The 22,971-nt window shown below is 36.8% G+C and overlaps 1 protein-coding gene across 4 annotated transcripts in view; it reads left to right on the forward strand.

Moving 5' to 3' along the window:
• Positions 1-22,971, forward strand: part of creb5.L (cAMP responsive element binding protein 5 L homeolog) — a 275,913-nt gene that overhangs the window by 241,538 nt on the left and 11,404 nt on the right. For all 4 annotated transcript variants that reach the window (XM_018267420.2, XM_041565988.1, XM_018267422.2 and 1 more), the window contains one exon: positions 19,819-20,145. In XM_018267420.2, coding sequence (XP_018122909.1) covers positions 19,819-20,145 — 327 coding nt within the window. The remainder of the gene's footprint in view (positions 1-19,818; positions 20,146-22,971) is intronic.

A 22,971-nucleotide genomic window follows, 5' to 3' on the forward strand; every position in this document is an offset into this window, starting at 1 on the left:
ATCAAAAAGACACTTTACTAGACAGCTATAGAAAGACAGAGATTAAAAGACATACAGATAGAGAAAAGCAAGCACCTTGCTAGAGATCTATGTCTGTCTGTTTCCATGTAAGTGCAATAGTTTGTTCCAAAAAGATGAAACTCCAATCCTGATGCAGATATATTCCCCTGTTCTTAAAAATACATTGCCAATCAGTTAAAGTGATACTCACACTAAGAAACTATTCTTCAAAGTACTAATGTACATTAAAAGTTTCCTGAAGGTCATATTGATTGTTTTTCATTGATTGGGCTGCTTTTGTAATTAATTGTTACTTGAAGTTCCTAAACCTGACTGTTTTGCCAACCTGACTGTCCCATCTCAGCCTGTCAGTTAGAGTTTCTAATGCTAATGGAGTCCTGCTGCACAAATATGGCAGCCCCTTCATAGAGGAGCATGGGGATTCAAGTGGATAATATAAAATCACAGGGCCAGGACTTCTATGGCAAAATTATAAAAAGTTAATTTCTGGTGTAAGTATCTAATCTCTATAGGGCAAATTTACTAAAGGGCGAAGTGACTAACGCTGGTGAGAATTCACCAGCATGACGTTATTTCGTTACTTCGATTTACTAACGGGCGCTGGCATAGCTTCGCTATCGGAGGAGATAGACTCTAGCGCTACTTCACACTCTTATGCCAGACGAAGTTTCGCTCTGGCAAAAGAACATTACTTTGCAAATTCACTAAGATGCGCATTTTATTGAACGTTACCTGTTCTGCTAGACTTGCCTTCGCCAGCTCAGACCAGGCGAAGTGCAATGGAGTGTATAGGGCTTCTTCAATTTTTAGTTGAAAATTTTTCTAAGTCCCAAAAAACGCTGGTGCTAGCGAAGTTACGCCAGCACCCATTAGTACATCGAATTTTCTCCAGCGTTAGTCACTACGCCTTTTAGTAAATTTGCCCCAATATCTTTAAACTGGAACCACAAGAAGTTGGGATTTATTGCATCTAATGTTACCGCAAGTACTGTGAGAAGGTATATTAAGTACAAGGTACGTTTTTCTAGCATCGACATGTTAGTGTAAATAAACCTGAAAAAAATGTATTTCCAGCCTAAATTTGATATCAATCATTTTAAAATCAATAAAATAAAACAGTGCAGACGATCAGAAATATCATTTATATCAGAAGTTATTTCTGCTCTCTGCAAAATTAACTTCAGTATATAATCTATGACAGAGATGGGGGAAAAAATCCTTGTAAAAATAATATGATTAATATTGAAGGCATGGAACCCCCATACATAAATACACCTAGAAATTGTGTACAGGTATGGGATCCATTATCCAGAAACCCGTTATCCATGAAACTACAGGAGGGCTTTTTCACTGTAATAATAAAACAGTACCTTGTACCTTATCCCAACTAATATATAATTAATCCTTATTGAAGGCAAACCAATCATATTGGGTTTAAATGTTATTTTAATTAGACCTGAAGTATAGGGATCCAAATTATGGAAAGATCCCTTATCTGGAAAACCACAGGTCCCGAGCATTCTAGATAACAGGTCTCATACCTGTACTATGAACATTCATTCTTGCTCAAAGGAATAAGTGTGGGATACTGCCCTTAGAGAGCACATATAGGGGGTTAGTTTGTTTTATATCAATTGCTGCAGTGCTGTTAATCCATAAAAAAAAACAGAAATGTGTTTTGAATGCTCAACAAATGCAAGCACTACAGTTTAGCACCTACTGTATATAAGTAAATTAGCCCTAGATAATTTTAGTTAGATGATGAAAAAGGCAGACACAGGTACTGCACCTGACATGTATTTAGCCACCGTGCTCCAGCCCACATTATTCAGCCTTGGACCTTGGAAATTCTAATTATACCTGGTCATTTCAACTTGCAGCCTTCCAGTTTCTGGTCCAGTGATCCAACAACCAGTGCTAATATATTTTTTGTATTTTAAAATTAAATTACCTCTCAAGTCTCTCTGGTCCAAAATAAAATCTATACAAACCCGTATTTTTAATGCATTTGGAAGAACAGCTTGTAAAATGCATTGATTATGACTCCAAGACATAAAATACTAAATTATGACTACAAAAAAAAATATGTATTCATCTGATAAACCCATAAAATCTAGATATTGTAAATCTGGGATGGAAGCCAAATATCATCTTTTTACAAGCCACTTTGAACTCTGTGCGTCTCTTTGTTTTATGTATAATTCCTTGTACCAAGCAAAGGTTTTAATTATTAGGCTGGGAAGGCAACTTGGCATTAAATCCAAGGGTTCTATCAAATTAGAAACTGATTCCCATAGGTGTGCGCTTGGGTTTAACACACATGGTTTGTCCTCAGAAGGGCACGTCACTAGTCACTTGCTTCCTTTGCTTGCTGATGCCGTTAGCATTTTCTTTTAACCACTTAGCCTTTCTTGAATAGGTAAAGAAAGACTAAGGGCCTTTTTACACAGCAGCCCCTATGTACCTGACCGTGTCTGAATTCAGACACAACACACATAGCTGGGCATGGGTTAAAGGAGAACTAAAATGTAAAAACGGGTGGGTAGAAATGCTTTGTTTTATATACTGAATTTACTGCACCAGCCTAAAGTTTCAGAATCTCTATAACAGTAATGATTTAGGCACAGGAGGTCACCATCTTGGACTCTGTTATGAGTGTCAGTGACCCTGCACATGCTCTGAGTAGCTGTTGAGAAGCTAAGCTTAGGGGTCGTGCAAATCATCAAGCATAACTTTAGGTTTGACCATAATATAAGATGATGCTACAGGGCTGAGTATTACATCCTGATGCTAATTGCACTGATTTCTGAGCTGCCATGCAAAAATAATCTAAATTACTACACAGCTTTGCACATTTTTATTCTATATTCTCAACATTTAGATTCTATGTATACAGTATATTGTGTGTTGTGTGTAACTAGAAAGAAGATTCATACTGCAACTAGCTTTTTATTATGAGTTTCACATATATACCTCTTCAGACCTTCTACTGCTTATTTTTCAATCATTGAAACCATGTTAAATAGTAAAAAAAATAGGTAGATAGGCAGAACTATTGCATTGAAAATCAATATCTAGATTGCTGAAAAAGTACAGTTTTTCCAAAGGGGTTGGTCACCTTCCAAACACTTTTTTCAGTTCAGTTGTTTTCAGATTGTTCCCCAGAAAGTCTTTTTTCAATTACTTTCCATTATTTATTTTTTACTGTTTTTCCAAAATCTAAGTTTAAAGTTGAATTTTCGTGCCTCTGGTGTTTCAGTCTGGCAGCTCAGTAATTCAAGTGCAGACTCTGTTACAATTTTGCAACATTTAGTTGATACATTTCTCAGCAGCATCTCTGGAGTATTAGTAACTATTGTATCAATTCTAACAGCTGCCTTTAATGAAACCCAGAGATTCTGCTCAGCAGGGACAAAGATAAGAAATGTATCAAATAAATGTATCAATTTAGAACAATTTACAAGGTCGGCGATCCCCACCTACCAGAGCTGCTTTAGTAGGTGAAAAATGACACTTTACACTTCAATATTAGAAAAACGGCCACACATAGAAAATAGAAAGTAATTGGAAAAAGTCGTTATTGCTGGTGATCGATCTGAAAACAACTAGTTGTTTGAAGGTGAACAACCCCTTTAAGGACATTTGCACACAGGTCGATCTCTGTCATTTTCAGTCTACGCTTATTTATATGCTTATTTTGTCCAAATGCATTAAAGTCATTGGGCGTCTGAATAATTTTGAAACACGACAATTTATATCTGAACGACTATTCTGACGTGCGCCACTTTTTTTGACGCTGTGGATTTTTTTTCGCAAATTTATTTGCCGGTGTGAAGCACGGTAATTCGCCACTAAGGATGGGCGAACTTTAGCCTTGTTTTGCCGCTGAATTTATGCCCATAGACTTGTATGGCGTTGTGCGACAAAAAAAAAAACACGCGTCAAAAAGACTTTAATGGGCATCAGCGACATTTCGCCGGCGGCAAATTTTTGCCGAAATTAAACGGGTCAAATTTGCCCATCCCTATTCACCACAAATTGGTGCCTGGTGAATTTATTCGTCCATCACTAGTATTTGGGTTAATAAAAAGTACACTAAAACAGCTGTAATGTTCCCATACTGAATTGCCTTTAGTATATGCTTCAGATTTCAATATTGATGTCACTTGGAAGGAGGATGATGAGAGATATGAAGAGTGTGACACTGGGGAAGATTATTCCCTACAGCTAGTTATGTTTGAGAACACAAGGGAGAACACAAGAGTAAGCTGAGAAGAAAAGGTTCTTAAGTTCAACATGACACACGGGAAAAACATGTTTCCTTGAGGGTCCCCCCAAAGCTGATTTCAGACATTGATTAGATTTATATATTGTTTTGAAGTTTTACCTTTTATTAAATACTCTGTTTATGTGAAATAGAATTATTATAGTAAGTTTACGTTGTTCTCCAGTGCATGGGGGTAGTGGGAAGGTAGAGGTCTGAGCTTAAACATGTGGTTTGCATCATTACTTGGGCTGTTGTCACGTCGGTGGAGAAGGGACTTGCATAAAATGGTGCAGAATGGGTAAAGGTACAGACAGGCTAGAAAACCTGCATGATTACATGTTGTGCCATTTCTTATGATAGAAAGAGAGTGAATTCTGCACATTGCATTCACAAAGGTGGCGCAAGAATGTCATAGCTAATTGCCAAAGGACTCATTTACAAATATTATCGTGCATACTTGAACACTATTCACTAAGATACTCGATGAACCCAAAAAATTAACCTTAAACCTACTGCTGGCTCTGCCTACTGTAATGAACTGTATTCATGCACACAAGGTGCAAAGTGTAGGACACAAGAATGCAAGTAGGAGGAACATCTGGAGCTGTGAGATGTGCAGATAAGTGTGACATGTCTTATACCAACTAGCTGAGTATTGTGGTGATGGGAGGAAATATACAAAACAATCATTTCTTGCCTGTTAAAGGAATACTATATTGTACTTCATGTATTTATGTTGTAATCAGTAGTGTGAACTAGGATCAAGTCACTAGTGTTTTTTGTGTCTTCTTGAATGTATCCTTACACCTTACACTCTTGAATGTTTCCTTACACTCAGGAAAATATATGTACTAAATATATTTTGCACACATGAACTTGAAAAACATCTCTAATAAATGGACATATGAATTACACTATTGCTTTTAAGACATATTGTTCAGAGACTTTATTCAGAGACTGTAAATGTCTAGCCCTGTGTCAGATTTCACAATTAAATATTAAAAAAAATCTGTTTGTTCTTTTGAAAAATGAATTTCAATGCAGGATTGTGCTGGAGGTGTAATAGTAAATGATGTGCTTTGTAAAAAACATATTCTCCCATGACAGAATCCCTTTAAGTAATTTATGTATACAGTGTTGTGGTGGTTTTTATAAAATACAGGTGATATTTAGAATATTATAAATGTGAGGCTATATTAACTTACTTTGGAGTTTACAAATGCGTTTTTTTTTTTTTTTGGTTTTATATTTTGTGGTTTACGCAGGAGCACCCTCACTGCATTTTGCCGTTACTTTGGGGTGTGCAACTCTAAATTAATCAATTTTTGTTACTTTCTGGGTACCCTTAGCATATTGTGTATATAAAAATAACTGATTTCATTTGTTTGTGATGACATGAAAGATGTGACACCATTCGCTAAGAATTTTCTCCTGCCTTGGGGAATCAGGCAGAAGTTGCATTGAGTTTCTATTTTGGAGGTGCATGCTGTTGTGCTGGAATTCTGGGAAAATCATTGCATTGTGGGCCAAGAAACATTGACTTTAACATTGAACAGTAATAGATGTGAAAAGCTGTAGAATCATGTGTTTAATATATGGATACTGAACCCACTAATAGTAAATAAAGCCTCTGGATTTAAATTAAAGCTTTGGATTTCAGAACATCATGGCCAAGGTCAACGGCACTGTTGCATTATTAATGGGCAATGCAAAATATCAAATGATAAAACTCACGTTTCTCCATTAATGCACAACACGTCAAATACTTTTTAAATGTAGTGAGCCTGGTAAAATTCCCATGACTATCAAATCTCCCAGCCCAATCTGATGCAGCGAGGTAATCGTGGGTTTGTGCCTTGCCGCTGTGCAATTAACTAAAAGGATTTAGAAATGAAGCATTTTTCCCCCTGGAGCCAGCAAAATGCTGATGTTGTTTTCACCTTTCGGTTGTCAGCCAATAACTTATCCCTGTACTTAGGGTAATCAGCTTTAGTGAAGCCATTTGTTTTTCCTTGATGGTATAAATCAAAGGTGCCCCTCTGTCTATGGAAGAGTGTCATATCAGTTTCCCCTTTCCCCTTCTGTCTAAATATGGAAGTTTTACAATGTAATGTTATATGTCTGAAGGCTCTCAATAGCTAAATTAGGGGTAATTGCTGTTTATGCTCGGCACTAATAAAACAAGGCACAAGGGACATGCTTTAGGATTTCCACCAACTCAAATACCTTTATGAAAAAAAAAGGGTTTTCTTTGTTTTAATTGAAAAGAATGTTCTTTATAATAATATTTATTTGTTTATAGAATATTTTGTCAACATTAACATGGCAGAGAGAGCGCACAGATACAATAATTCTATTGCCAGACAGTGGTTCATTAAATGTTAGAGTGTAAATAGCTACTTACCCATAGAAAGGGTAAGTTATAATGGCAGCTGGAATATAACAGTTGGCAATTATGTAGCCAGAGTTATTCCAAACTGATGTCTCATGCAATGCCAGATAGCACTATCATCTCAGCCATTACAATCAACATTTCTTCAAAAAGCAGCGTCTATTTTGGTTTTGTTTGATAGCTTTATATATGTTCCTTTGCAGTACTAATGCTATCAGGGCATGCAGCTTATACAAAGATTACAATATTATTAACACCCCAAAACTATAGCAAAAAAGGGTAAGTAAGTTGTGCTCACCATTAAATTTTAAACAAGTAGGCAGGGCTGCAGTGAGACTGTGACTGCTAAATACTTAAAGACAAAGATAAAAGGTCCTCTGTACTCAAATCATTATTAATGGGATTATCTCATGATTTTTACAATGTCGTTTTCTAAATTACAATGTTTACACTGCAAATAATTCACTCTACCATATAAGCATGTATGTCAGATTTCAAAATGAAATATAAAAACATCTATTTGCACTTTTGAGAAATGGATTTCAGTGCAGAAGTCTGCTGGAGCAGCACTATTAACTGATGCGTTTTGGGAAATAAAAATTCCCATAACAGTATACCTTTAACAATCCAAGATACCTTTCTTTTTTCCATGTAAAGCACTGAAGGAGAGTCTGAAAATAGATAGCAACATATGCTCCTAATTCACAGCCAAGTAGCAGCCCTACCTTCTCATTTCAGAATATACCTATGGGAGTGACCAAGCTGTACCCAAGTAGCCTGATCTACAACTGGCAGTCACAAAGTTCTATTCATAAAAACTAGTACAGGCATTTTGGTTTTACTAAAATTTACAGAGTATAAAACAAGGATCCCCAACTTTGTTTTATATGTGAGCCACAATCAAATGTTAAAAGAGTTAGGGAGCAACACAAGCATGAAAAACATCCTGGGGGGGGTGCCAAATAAGGGTTGTGATTGGCTGTTTAGTAGCTCCAATGTGGATGGCAACCTACAGAAGGCCATGTTAGCATTATACTTGTTTTTTATGCAACCAAAACTTGCTTTCAAACTTGGAATTCAAAAATAAGCAGCTGATTTGATGCCACTGGCTAAATAAAACCTATTCAGGAGTGTAAAAAAAAGTGTTGTGTGTTATTTTTATACGTTTTTCAGTTTTTATATCCACAGCACCAAACTCAATTTATAATCATGCTTTAAAGGTAAAGTTGACCCCAAAATGTACAACTTAAAAGGTATTTGTTTTAACATATTTGAATATTCCATAACCACCTGCGCTTGCAAAATGTTTACTCTTAAAGAGGCACTGTACCTTCATATTTTTATGATATTCCTGTATATGACTTGTGTATTCTATAATGTTGTTGCTCACAAAACTCAGTTTTAGTCTTACCTAAGCTGCCATTGTCTGAGGCTGGCTGGCCAGCCACAAGTTTTCCAATCACTGCTTCCAGGCGAGGATATGTCTAAGAACAGGCAGACATCTAGGGGCCGATTCACTAACTTCGAGTGAAGGATTCCAAGGTAAAAAACTTCGAATTTCGAAGGTTTTTTTGGGCTACTTCGACCATCGAATGGGCTACTTCGACCTTCGACTTCGAATCGAAGGATTCAAAGTAAAAATCGTTCGACTATTCGACCATTCGATAGTCGAAGTACTGTCTCTTTAAAAAAAACTTCAACCCCCTAGTTCGCCATCTAAAAGCTACCGAAGTCAATGTTAGCCTATGGGGAAGGTCCCCATAGGCTTGGCTAACTTTTTTTGATCGAAGGATATTCCTTCGATCGTTGGATTAAAATCCTTCGAAACGTTCGATTCAAAGGATTTTATCGTTCGATTGAAGGAATTATCCTTCGATCGTTCGATCGAACTATCTGCGATAAATCCTTCGACTTCGATATTCGAAGTCGAAGGATTTTAATTCCTAGTCAAATATCGAGGGTTAATTAACACTAGATATTCGACCCTTAGTGAATCGGCCCCCACAATTAGAAATGTTATTTCTTGTAAGCCACGATTTCAGCTTGGACTGAATGTCCCAGATCATTCTTTATCCCCAACATTATATATTTTCCCTTGTTACCAGTATTTGATATCTTCTTGTTCCTTCATTTAAAAATTTTTAAAAAAACGTCCAAAAGCAATTCTCTTTTTAAAATCTTGGAATGTGCTTCAAACCAAAGGGAACATTACGTGAACCTGGAATATAAATGAAAACCCGAGATTTCTCTTGCAGCATTTTTGCATGTACTCACTGCATATTGGTCAAACTGAACCTGTTCTTACTAATTGATGTCATAATGATGTTACCTTTTCACCATACTGACAGAAAGCATTGCTGTTTTACTTTTTGTTCATAGGCATTTGTTTCTTGACGTCACAATCTCGACCTTGATAAATCAGTAGAAATTTGGTAGAGCCAGGCAATCAAAAACGAGCCTTCATGTAAATGATTGCCGGCTCAAGTGACACTTGGTAATTTCAGATCTAGAAATGGCAGCTCAGCCATAGTAGGGGCACTGTGACAGGCTGTCTTGTTTTTGTTCAGAGATGAAATGATGGGTGTTACCCATTGGCTGGATCTAAGTAGGACTTTAGCAAACTGTTTACTCAGCTGTCCCAGAGCAGCCACTTCATGGCTTATGGATAAATGTAAAATCCCACTCTGTTGGATACTTTATGCCATTCATTCCACTTAAATGTCACTTAACAATTGGAAACCGAGTGTCAGCCAATCACTGTGCACAATTTGGTATACTTCCAAATATATTTGCCAAGAATGGCATGTACGCCTATTTACATATTTATTAAGATGGAAAATACAGGCGCTCCTTGTTTCATGGACGAAGAGGCAAAAATTAAACAGGTCTTTGAAAAAAAACATTACATTTTCATATCTAATATATTTGCTGTTTTCAAGTTTATAGAGTGTTCAAAATAAATATACCGTAACCTATAGTATGCACTTATACCATATTTAAGAACTTTGTCAATAATAGTGTAGGCCTTTACTGTAACTAATCAGACAATGCCATTCCTTATAAGCTACTTGTTTGCCTGTATGATTGTGTTTGGGCATCTAGTACAAAGAATTTGACCAGAATGAGAGCAGAAGCATTAAGAATCCAAAATGGAAATCCAGGCTAACTGTCGACACACTCTGGAGTATGAATTAGGACATTTTCTGACCCAGAACTGCCTTCACTCTGTGACACTTGTGGCCATATTGTATTCATCTTTCATGGGACCAGCATAACATTCCTGTCTGTATCTCAACCATGCCAAAACAGAATTCATTTGATTGGGGGGCCCATATAGTTCTTTGGTTCATTTGGTTGGGGGACCCATGCAGTTTATACAGTATGTACTAAATTAATTAACACAACTAATTTATCACAACAGTTTGACAGGACAAATTGGTTGGCAGGAGGAGCCATTGACATGGCAGTAGCAACACAAGTTGGTTGTAAAATTACTAAATTGTATCTGTCCTTGGCTGACCACATTCAGTCTCAGTCTCACTGCCTAATTTACTGGGATGAAGACTCTGTACAATGACTTCAAATTGTAAAGATTCATGAGCTGCTTTTGTGGAAGCATAAAATTAGTGCTTTGTTTTAAAACTTGGTTTTGTTATGTAAATAGGCTAATCAATAATTTGAGTCATGCACCCCCCCCACACACATTTTTATGGGAAGGAAGACTAGTAAGTTTAGCTATTTAGCTATTTACATTATTAAACAAATCTGAGGGGATGGGGTCCTGAATAAAATTATCCAGTGAGTCTGGGACCCAAAAATTATGCTCTTGCCTTTGCCTTGGGATGAATGGAAAGTCCAAGGTATTTTGGAGGAGAAAAAACACCCCATCTGCCCTTAACCTCAACACAACATTTTAGCTGATGTTTTGGGCGTTTGTACCTTCCACCATTGCACATTAGGCACATGCCACTTCGTTATGCCCCTGGTTCCAGCCCTCGTAAATATGTCCCTTGATCAGTTTTAGGCATAAACTTCTTCCACATTGCTGTTTATATGTTTTCAAAATCAAGCTCCCCCATCCCCCATCCACATTTTCTTGAGGATATGGAGCAGCTAAAAGGCAAACACACATTTATACGAGAAACTGTAAACCAAATTTTGTTTTTGTTTTACATGTGTCCTAAAATGATTTTAAATCAGAATTTATAATTTGTCAATCCAGGTTTAACTTGTCATAATGCCAAACTGATTACAGCTATATATGGGGCCTCATAGCTTAATCACTTCTCAATGTATGCTATAATTCTAAAACAAACATCATTTTATTCCGTTATAGCCTGAGGGGCACTATTTTACACTAAATATGATGCTATGTTAGTGATATGCGGTAAAAAAAAGAAACATCTGGAACATACAGCAGAGCAAAAAATAGGATGATACTCTGGAAAGGGTCTATTTTATCATGTACGGCTTGTGCCAATCCATCTGCAAGCATTTAAAGCATAATCTCCAAGTGCTGTAACATTTGTGGAACGTGTATGGCCACAGAGGATTAGGGATCCGCCCAGTGGATACAAGTCCACAGAGAATCTGGCTGGAGTAATTAATGAATCCATTTGGAAAGTCGTGCCCTTCAATTAGCCTCCATGCAACGGAGCAGCTGTGATCCCGGCCCCTGGGGGAGGAGTGCGCAGAGAAAGCCTAAGACTGCTTTATGCAGCTGATTTATAAGAGTAATTATAGGCTCCATTTGCTCAATATTGTTCAATATAGGTGCAGCGAAATGAAATTAAGAATTTATAAGCCATTAATCACAACTGCACTCAGCATAAGAGTTTTCGAGATGTGGCTCAACACACAATACAATGCTTCATAAAGAGCATTCAAAGCAGGTCCTGCTTATAACTAGTCAAACAAAAAACGAGCCGGCACTGGGATACGAATCCTGTATATAGGAAATGGATACATAAATTAACTAAGAACACTGAAGGGAAATGTTTTTATTTTTAGGAATACTAGGTCAATAACAACAAGCATTTTTGTATTTCTGAAAATAGAATATTCTAGGTCTGCTATTCAGGTATCATGGTCACAAAACCCAAAGAAGACTAAATCCATCAGGCAGAAAAATGCAGTAATAAAATGGAAGTGGGAAAAACTTAAATCTACATACAGTAAATATTAAGACTTACAGGAAAACAAATTTACGTAAATACAAACCCTCTTTTAAAGGGGTTGTTCACCTTCCTGTTTTCGGATTGTTCCCCAGAAATAAAGACTTTTTCCAATTACTTTCCATTATTTATTTTTTTACAGTTTTTCCAAAATCTACGTTTAAAGTTGAATGTTCCCGTGTCTGGTGTTTGAGTCTGGCAGCTCAGTAATTCAGGTGCAGACTCTGTTCCAATTTTGCAACATTTAGTTGATCCATTTCTCAGCAGCATCTCTGGAGTATTAGCAACTATTGTACCAATTCTAACAGCTGCCTGTAATGAAACCCAGAGATTCTGCTCAGCAGGGACAAAGATAAGAAATGTATCAATTTAGAACAGCTTACAGGGTCGGCGACTCCCCCCCTCCCAGAGCTGCTTTGCAAGGTAAAAAATGACATATTCCAATATTAGAAAAACGGTGACACACAGAAAATAAAAAGTAATTGGAAAAGGTTGTTATTTCTGGTGATCTATCTGAAGACAACTAGTTGTTTGAAGGTGAACAACCCCTTTAAACAAAGAACTTTATTTTGTTCCCCTGTCTTCAAGGCTATGCTCACAATGATCTGGCCCAATTTATCTTGATTTGCCTGCTTCTTGCCTGTAGGCATCATGCCTGATCAATGCAACCCTTTGTCACTAAGGCTTTCCCACAAAGGGGATGGTGTTGTACCCTTTCCAGTCAATAGATGTTATTGTTTGTTTATTTAATTACACTCAAAGGCATCGGGGTAGAAGATATTTGAAGATGCCTGTAAATATTTCTTCATTACAGTTTATTCCCTTTGCTAGGAAAATTGTTAACCAGTGAAATACCAGGAGACTTCCAACATATCTATTATTAACAAGTAGAGGTTATTTATGCTAAATGAATTATATTAGGCAGCTCACCTTTATGCAGAGTGTACTTATTCATGAGCTACCTCTACATGCTTTAGGCTAGTGGCAAATGGGGAGATTAGTGACATATCTCCTCTTCTGCGAACGATTTATTTCCCCGTACTCCTGCCCACTGGCTAAAATACAAATCGAGGCAACTTCGGGCAACTTCGTAAATGCAAAGCCGGCGATTCGTATTTTAGCCTGCGGGAAGACAGTACGGGGAGATTAGTCGCCCGCAGAAGAGATTTGTCACTGGGCAACTAATCTCCCCATCTGCCACTAGCCTTATGGACACCTTTACCTTGCTTTGTTTACCTTGCTTACCTAGGGCAAAACAATTACATTACAATAAAGACGATACGAAAGGGTAGACGGGGTAGAGAAAGAACTGTGGGGGAACAAAGACAGAGGAGGGAATAGGAGTTGAGACAGAGGAGAAGAAAAAATGGAGGCAGGGCCATAACTATACACCCCAATGCATCTAAACCGGCAGGGACCCCCCCCCCCCACCCATCCACATTTTTGCCACCCCCACTCACACCCAAGAGGCCACCCTGGGAACAAAATACACATAGGGGCATATAGAAACTGTATAATATCTCTCATTTCCCCCGAATAATCTTACTGAACTTTTGTTCGCTGTGACTTTTTTATTGAAACTAAGGGGGTTATTTACTAAACCTCAAATTTATCTCATGTTTTTATTAAACCAAGCTCGACCAAACTCCCAGCCATGATTTTATCTTATTTATCAATAAAATAACTCGAAAAGTCAGGTCAGGAAAAAACTCGATAAAATCAAGAGAAAACCCGGATCATATGAATTTTTTGATCTAATACTGGGCTTCACTGCAAAATCTTTTTGGTCATTCAAGACCCTCATTCTAAGGATGGTGATGTATTTTGCACACATATGCTGAAACTGTACCTCTGGGTCCCTAGCAGCTGTTATTTTTACATATTTGTAGAGCAGCCATTGCAAGCTTAATATTCTGGGAGCTGCCATTTACAAGAGTTGGCTCTTCAATTGTTTTACAGTACAGGTATGGGATTTGTTATCCAGAAACCTGTTATCCAGAAAGCTCTGAATTACGGGAGGGCCATCTCCCATAGACTTCATTTTAATAAAATAATTTTGATTTTTAAAATTGATTTCCTTTTAAAGAAACACTTCCTTGTGAAAAATTAAATATAATTAATCTTTATTAGAGGGGAAACAATTATATTCATTTTAAGTAGACTTATTGTATGAAGATTGAAATTATGGAAAGATCCTTTCTCCTGAAAACCCCAGGTCCCAAGCATTCTGGATAACAGGTTTCATATCTGTATAGAATAATAACATATATATAGGGCACTTGACATACACTTCATATCCCATCAGGTAGGGCTCATTTAAAAAAAGATATATTCACTCTATCTGACACTTGAGAGTACATTGCTACTTTAGTGAAAATGTTATATATGACGACCTGAAGTGCCTCAGGCTATTGTTTTCTTATAGGTTTTTTTATTGCTGCTTTATGGCTTTCTGCATACAGTTTTTATCCCGCTCTGTGCATTTATCTTCTCTAAAAATAAATAAGGTGCACATTTCAGAGCAAATAAAGATATCCTTTTTGATATTAGAAGTAAATTATATGTAACTGTACCGTTTTGGTTTTTTTTGGCAGCAGGTAAGCACTATCTTTTTTTCAAGTATTTCCCTGTTAGCAAACAGGGTTTTCTCTTTATTTATGGCAGTAATCCAGAGGCTTTAGACAGAGAAAGCACTTTACTCAGCTTTCTTGATAACAGTTTATTGGGATGCTAGTCTGCAGTGGTCTAGTAAAACATTCCATGGTATTCTTTAAAAAATTAAAGGGATCATGTATTTTTCAGGTGCCGTGTCTTTCTGATCCAAATACTTGTTAAATGAGTCTTATGATGTGGTTCATTAGAAGAGTCTGCTTTACATAGTCCATCTCAGGCTGTGCCAAGAGCTTTCCAGGCCACTCTTGCCTTGCACCTCTATTAAGTCTAATGATTGCTGGCTTTATGCTCCTTTAGAGCAAGTATTGTTTATCTATGGGCCTCAAGTGCTATTGTAATAGAGGTATGGGATCCATTATCCGGAAACCTATATGTTTTGCATTTGCATGTTTTATGAGAATTTAGCATTCCAAGAGAATCAATGACATAGTCATTCTGACTTTTCAGTTCAGTTTACAAGTGAGTTAAAAATTGTCGAGAGTAAAACCTGGCAAGCTTTTACTATTAAGTCCATAGGAAAAGTATTTTTTAGCATTCAAGCTATTTTATAATTCACATTTTTTATAATTCACTTTTTTTTTAGTTTTTTCGCGATTTAATGAGTTTAAAGTGTTTAATTCTCTACTTAAAATTGTGGAGAATTAAGTTTAAATTTAAGTTTTTTAAAAAAAGTTTAAAAATGTATGCATAACCTTTTAACTTTACAAGCACCAAGCAGAGACAATGATTATGTATGCACCAGAGAAGCAACTCAACATCTTATTTTACCCTTGGACCTTTGCTATTTTATTGCACTTTAAGTCAAGCCTACAAATTGCACTTATGAAGAGCCAAGAAAGCAGCAATGAAAATGTATTCTGTCACTTTTCCATACAGCCCCACTGCAGCCAGAAGCACATTTAAATCTCCGCAGCATCGCAGGGTTTTTTTTTTTCAGCCGTTAAATAGAGCAGATTTTTAAATTAAAGCAAATAAAGTGAATTCCCAGGCTAGAGCACTAGATGTAAACAGTTTATTTTATCCTTGATAGGTTCTGGTGGATTATAAACACTGGAAGTGATTGATCTTGCTAAAAATGAGCACTTAAGGCACATGCAAATGATTTTGCTTTGCAAAAGCCCGTGTACATTAGAATTATACAGCTCCCTTCTCGATTCAAGCTATTGGGGAGATTCAGACATTTAGTTAAGCTTGTTTGAATTAAATTTGAGAAAATGTTTTACAAATTCACTGCTGCCCCAAAGACAAAACTGTAAATTGACAATTTTTTATTTAATGACATAAGTAAGAGCTTTTGGTACCTCAAAATATTTTAAGGAGTCCCATTCCTAAACCTTGGTAAAGCTTCCTTTACACATTGATAAAATGGCAGAAGAGTCAGGACTTCTATATCTTTCTTTATGTTTATGTTTTTATGGAATATATCTAGTATCTTGCTAAATCTTGATATCTTGAACAGAACATTCAGAGATATAGATAGACCACAATATTATACTGCATTGCTGTCAACTGTCCTATAGTATCTGGAAGCCTGGCAGATTTATATATTGTACTTGGGTGTAGGGGTTCTTGGTAAAGGCACAACAGAGCATGTTAAGGGTGTAATGAGCTTCATGGGGCATGAATAAAAATCAGGCAGAAAATGTTCCCACCACATTGACATATTTGGCAATATCAAAGTAGCATGTATATATTTTAAAGCACTGCAAGTATACAAAGAGTTAAAATATACATTTTCAATATAAGAAATATAGTTTGCAACAAGTATACAGTGTATAACTAGGTTAAAGGGATTCTGTCATAGGAAAACATGCTCCAGCAGAATTATGCACTGAAATCTGTTTTTCAAAACAGCAAACAGTTTATTTTATATTTAATTTTGAAATATGACATGAATCTAGACATGCTCTTAGTTTCCCAGGTTCCCTCATATGACTTGTGCTCTGATAAATTTTAGTCACTCTTTACTGCCACACTGCAAGCCGGAGTGATATCACCCCTGTCCCTTACCTCCCAACAGCCTATCAACATAACACTGGGAATGTAATGATATAACAGTTCCCTGACACAAGATAACAGTGTCCTGGTAGATATAAGATCAACACTCAGGGGCAAATTTACTTAAGGTTGAATACAGAGGGTTAATAAACCCTCGATATTCGACTGCCGAATTGAAATCGTTCGTATATCGAAGTCGAAGGATTTACCGCAATTCGTTCGATCGGACGATTAAATCCTCGAATCGTTCGATTAGAAGGATTTTAATCCATCGATCGAACGATTTTTCCCCATAGGCTAAAATTGGTAGGTTCTAGGTGGCGAACTAGGGGGCCGAAATTTTTTTTTTAAAGAGTTCGAAACGTTCGTTTCAAAGTCGTAGTCGAAGGTTGAAGTAGCCCATTCGATGGTCGAAGTAGCCAAAAAAAACATTTGAAATTCGAAGTTTCCTCTATTCCTTCACTTGAGCTAAGTAAATGGGCCCCTCAAAAATCCAATTCCCACGGTGACTCCTGCAGTTACATTAAATAGTAAAAACCTGTCTGAAAGTAGTTCCATTGTGAATTGCTGTCTTTTTCTGAAAGCACAGGATCAGGCAATTTGACCTGAGATGGCCGCCTACACATCAATATTACACCTAAACAATTGCACTTGTTGATTCATATATAAAAAATTATATGGTAGAGTAAATTATTTGTAATGTAAATAGTTTAGAAATAAAAACTACACCATAAACCTCATGACAGAATCCCTTTAAGTTGTTTATACATTTTTCTACTAATGCAAAATAAAGTTACCATATATTAAATATTTTGGAATTCCACTTAATACTAAAATATCTTTTTAGTAGACCAAGTCCTTCTTTAGTTGTGTTGTAATGTCAGGGTTTGGGCAAAAAATACATTTTGTAGTACATTTTCATATAAAGCTGTGGCTGATGGAGGATGGAAGCTGCATTTCAACAACTGATGGACTGCAGGTTTAGAAAGTCTAATACAGAACAAACTGCCTACAAGTGCTGTGCTGCAGGACTCTGCATTCACCCTTTTTAATCCCATCTGAAGAAAGCTCCTCAGTAAACCTGAAAACTAAAGATATATTTTTTATTTGATCTAACAAACATTTTCAGCCACTGTTGAAGGAAAAAATGGTTCTGGCATTTCCCCCCTTGTGCAGTATTTATTATGGGGGTTCTTGTTTGCCATTCAGCTGTGAACATACTGACAGAAATACATCATGCACCCTTGAGTGAACTGAGCAGGGATTTTAGTACTGAACTGGAGATGAGTGTAACCAGTTTGGGACTGGGTGAGGTTGATCATGTTTTACCACAATTTATATCCAAGGCAGCTAGCAATAAAGAGTAGGGAGTTTCTGTACTGGACACACCTAATTAGGGAATGCTAAGAACCCCCAGTGTATAACAAACAGCTGCATCATAGAATTTGTCAATCATTTTTTCTGCAGAAAAGGCTAAGTTTGCACAAAAGACTCTGTATGTGTGTTTGATATCGACATCTGATAGGGATCCAGCTTAATTATACAGTATATCTTGACTATGTCAAGTCCATTTATTTTTACTTACTTGATATATAAAGTTTTCAGAACCACTTTTGTGCCATTGCACTACATCTTAGCTCCTCTACCTCATTTCAGTAGAATAGGGGTTGAAAATTCACCACATCCCCTAAAGGGGAAGAGGGGGTTACACCAAATTTCCTTCCATTTACCCTGTGTGGTGGGTGATATGTAGATAAAGCTATTGGTGTAAGTTATCAGGAAACCCCTCCCTTTTCAGGGATAGAAGGCATTTATCTTCTTGCCATTTCCTACTCAGGATCAGAAGCCATTGGCCTCCACTATGCAAGCTACCGGGCTTAACAAAATACCCCAACCCTTACCTGTGCCCTCCTAACAAACTCCTCTCAAAAAAAGTTAGTACTCTTATATAAAAGGAGTATGATGGTAGTACAGAAGACCAAATATAATAACATATGTGAGGGTCTTACTTTCCACTCTTTTCTTGTACTGTAAGTATTTTTCACATTTTCATTGCAGACAGAAGAGTAAATAAAATATAGACTTGTGAATGATTATGGCACAAGTGATATTTACTGTTCTGAGTAGCTGTGAATGGTTTAGAGACTGCCCTTTAGGTTTAGGTTTGAATTTATCTTTATCAAAGCATGTGTAACCCTATCAACACCCCTGACAGTGCTTCACTCCATTTATGGTGGGGCCTTCCAGCTCCCTGGGCCCACATGCAGGAAATTGAACTGTGGGACATTCTCTCTCTTCCTCTTGGCTTCCTCTGCCAGACTTCCCAGCTTCCTCTTCATTCTGGTGGCTCCCAGGCTGCTTTGCAACTTCCTGTAGCCCTGTGATTGTGAATCAGCTGGTTGCTAAGCAGCTGCTGACAATATACATGCAGGCTCCTATTGAATGACCCAAGTTTGGTGCTATAGGGGACTGCTACAGGAGGGTGGTAAGTGCGGGGACCCAGCACTACCTCCCTACAGTAAGAACGCATATAAAAGAATAATATTTGTGCTTGACCCATAGAAGACCTTAATACTTTAATGTTATAAAAAGAAATAAAGTGAGGTGTCCCTAGCACTTCCATTTCAATTTTAGTTTCTATTAAGCAGAATTCTTGAGAAATGGGAGATGTAAGTGTCTACCTTTTCCCAGTTGGATTGGGTGAAAACTTACCTACTACCTAAGTAGTAGACAAGTCAGTTAGACAAGTTGTTGTCTAACTGACAATTTCTTTTAAAGTTTTAACTGGGAACGTATAGACTTTCTACCATCACTGAATGGGGGGGTGCAATTCTAAGGATCATTCAGTTCTTTTATCTATTAGATAATTGAAAAGTATGAGAGAATAGCTTAGCAAGTGGTTCCAGATTCCAGTTATACACATGAGTCGTTACTTTTTTTTAGCTGAGGTCAAATTGAGAATTCTTACTAGGAAACGGATATTGTTTAATGTTGAAATATTTATCTCAGCTAATGCAAAGGATATGACAGTTTCTGACAATGACAACTACTGCTTATACTGTATCTCTGCATATATCTACATAGATTATCTAATTAACTCACAGGCACCCATATAAACGGCATCATTCTAAGACTTAAATCGAATACAGAATATGTGATTGGTATCAGTTATACAAGATCAGACTGTGTGCATGTTACTACCTTGCCTGCTCAGTAATGGTCACTGTTTCACATGTAGTAAATGATTTTATACAAACTTCACATTTGATGATTTTTGTTTCTTTTGCTTTCAGAGATTAAAGGCAGCTTTAAGCCATCATCCAGGAGCTATATCCAATGGGAATATGAACTCTATGGGTCACATGATAGATATGATGAATTCCCGACAGGAGCAGAGTCCACATCATCATATGCACTCTCACCCGCATCAGCACCAAAGCTTGCCACAGCATCATCCGTACCCTCATCAACAGCACCAGCATCCACCACACCATCCACACTCTCAACCCCATCACCAACAGGGACATCCTCACCATCACTCTCATTCACACCTCCATGCACATCCGTCGCACCATCAGACGTCTCCACACCCTCCTCTGCACACTGGAGGACAAGCACAGGTAGGATCCAGATTTGCATAATTTGATTCTTTTGAGACTAGTGTTGATGTACTAAATAGAAATATATAGATTAGTGAAGACAATGAACTGAACTATCTTCTATTACCTGGAAACACAAATAGTGCATTGATTAACAATGTCAAGTTCTTTAAAATCAGTGGTACAGTAAATGGTACCGCTGAGTATCTGCATATTTAATAAACACAGAAGTTTTTGTTCAATAACATGACTGTTGGATATTAAAGGAACAGTAACACACAAAAAAGTGTTTTGACGTTATTTAAATATACTGTACTTTTGACCAGCATTGATAAAAGTTATGTGTTTGCTTTAGAAAGACTACTATAGTTTATATAAATAGGTGGTGTGTAGCCATGGGGGCAGCCATTCAGGCTAAAAAAGGAGAAAAGGCACAGGTTAACACAGATAATAGATACGCTCTGTAATAGAATACAATGGAATTCTACAGACTGTATCTGTTATCTGCTGTATAACCTATGCCTTGAATGTCTTCCCCCATGGCTACACAGCAGCTTGTTTGTATAAAATATAGTAGTTTTTCGGAAGCAAAAACACTAGTTGTACCAGTGCAGGGAAACAGTATATTACTTCAAAACACTTTAATTTTTGGTGTTACTGTTCTTTTAAACTTGTCAATAACATCAAGGTACACCATAATGATTAGCCAATATATTTTTGTGTTTTTTAAGTTATTTAGCCTTTTATTCAGAAACTCTCCAGTTTGCAATTTCAGCAGTCTGGTTGCTAGGATCCAAATTATCCTAAATAAGGGTAAGAGATAAGAATATGAATAGAAGAGGGTCTGAAGAGAAAGATGAGTATTACAAAAATAGCAATGACAATACATTTGTAGCCTTACAGAGCATTTGTATTTTTTTAGATTAAAAACTGTTTTAAAAAATGAAGACCAGATTAAAAGTTGCTTAAAATGAGCTATTCTATAACATACTAAAAGTTAACATAAAGGTGAACCACCCCTTTAAGGAGAAACTGCTGCTTCACCCTGCAATATGGTTTGTACTACTGCAACGTTAATCTCTGGGATATAAGGGATCTTTAGGTAAAAGTATCCTCACAGGTTCTTTAAGCAAGAAGACCACGGGAAACCAATTTTGTAGAGCATCATGCAGAAAGTTTAATCTTCTGCGTTGTCATCACTTATGCATAGCGTGGTAGTGTTCCTATAACATGCAGAGTGTCACAGACACATAAGCATCCCGCATACAAAGCATTCTGTGTTAAAACTTGAAAATCATCCAGGAAATAATAATTTTTTCGTTTTAAAAATTCCTTCCGAGGACCTGCCTTAGCTTTTAGGATTATGCATAAAGCAACAGTGTTACGTAGGAAGCCATTTCTAGAACTGTCCTTTCGACAGCCAGCTGGACAGTTCGGCTCTTTCACAAGAATGTGCCAGCCTCATAAAAATTGTTAAGCCTTTTATGCTTCAGAATTTCGTAGGCAATATAAGCTCACAAACTATAATCTTGAAGGAGACCTCAAAATCGAAAAGGCGATTTTTAACGGCCAATAAAAAAAAGCGTTTTTTAATGGGCAATAAAAAAAAGAATTGTTATTAATTTGGATTCACTTACTATTATTATTATTGCACAGGCATGAGGGGGCACATTTACTTAGCTCAAGTGAATGAATAGAATAAAAAATACTTCAAATTTCGAACGTTTTTTTGGCTACTTCGACCTTCGACTACGAATTGAACGATTCTAACTAAAAATCGTTCGACTATTCGACCATTCGATAGTTGAAGTACTGTCTCTTTAAAAAAACTTCGACCACCTACTTCGCCAACTAAAACCTACCGAGCATCAATGTTAGCCTATGGGAAAGGTCCCCATAGGCTTTCCTGCCAATTTGGGATCGAAAGGAAAATTGTTCAATCGATGGATTAAAATCCTTCGAATCGTTCGTTCGAACGAATAGCGCTAAATCCTTAGACTTCGATATTCAAAGTCGAAGGATTTAACTTCGAGGGTCGAATATCGAAGGTTAATTAACCCTCGATATTCGACCATTAGTAAATTTACCCCCATATCTTTGTTTTGCACACGTTATCCAAAATGGTCGTAATTACCGTATGTCAGTGCCATAGTAAATGGCCTGTAGTACAGGTATAGGATCAGAATTACGGAAAGACCATCTCCCATAGACTCCATTTTAATCAAATATTTCTAATTTTTGAATGATTTCCTTTTTTCTGTAATAATAAAACAGTACCCTGTACTTATTCCAAGCTTAGCTGCCCAAAACTATATTGGTGGGCAAACAATCCTAATGGGTTTATTTAATGTTTAAATGATTTTTAGCGAATTTAAGATATGGAAATCCAAATTACGGAAAGATCCCTTATCTGTGTATCTAGTGTATGCAAAACAATGTTCAAATTCTATTTAGTAGCATTAGAGCACAGTACTGTACATTATAAAAGGACTTCCTATCTAAAAAACAAAGCATTCCTGATAATAGATCCCATAAATTTAGTACTGTCTAAATGCAAGCAACTGTGATCTCTTGTATATAAAACTGTATATGAATCTTCAGTGTGATATGGTTAATTGAGCTATACGTATGATATATTTATGATCTTGTCCCAAGAACTAAATAATGTAAATAGTATTATTTTCAACATCCCAAACCAGTCCCCTTATAGAAACTGACAATTACCTTTATTTTTCCTTTTATGGTAATTGTTTTAACCTAACTGGGCACATACATCAATAGGCTATGTATACTGCAAATCACTACCCATCACAGTGGCAGCCTTTTTGTATGTTGGCTGCTGCAAAG

The sequence above is a fragment of the Xenopus laevis genome, chromosome 6L (assembly GCF_017654675.1).
Source record: "Xenopus laevis strain J_2021 chromosome 6L, Xenopus_laevis_v10.1, whole genome shotgun sequence".
NCBI classification, from domain to species: Eukaryota; Metazoa; Chordata; class Amphibia; order Anura; family Pipidae; genus Xenopus; species Xenopus laevis.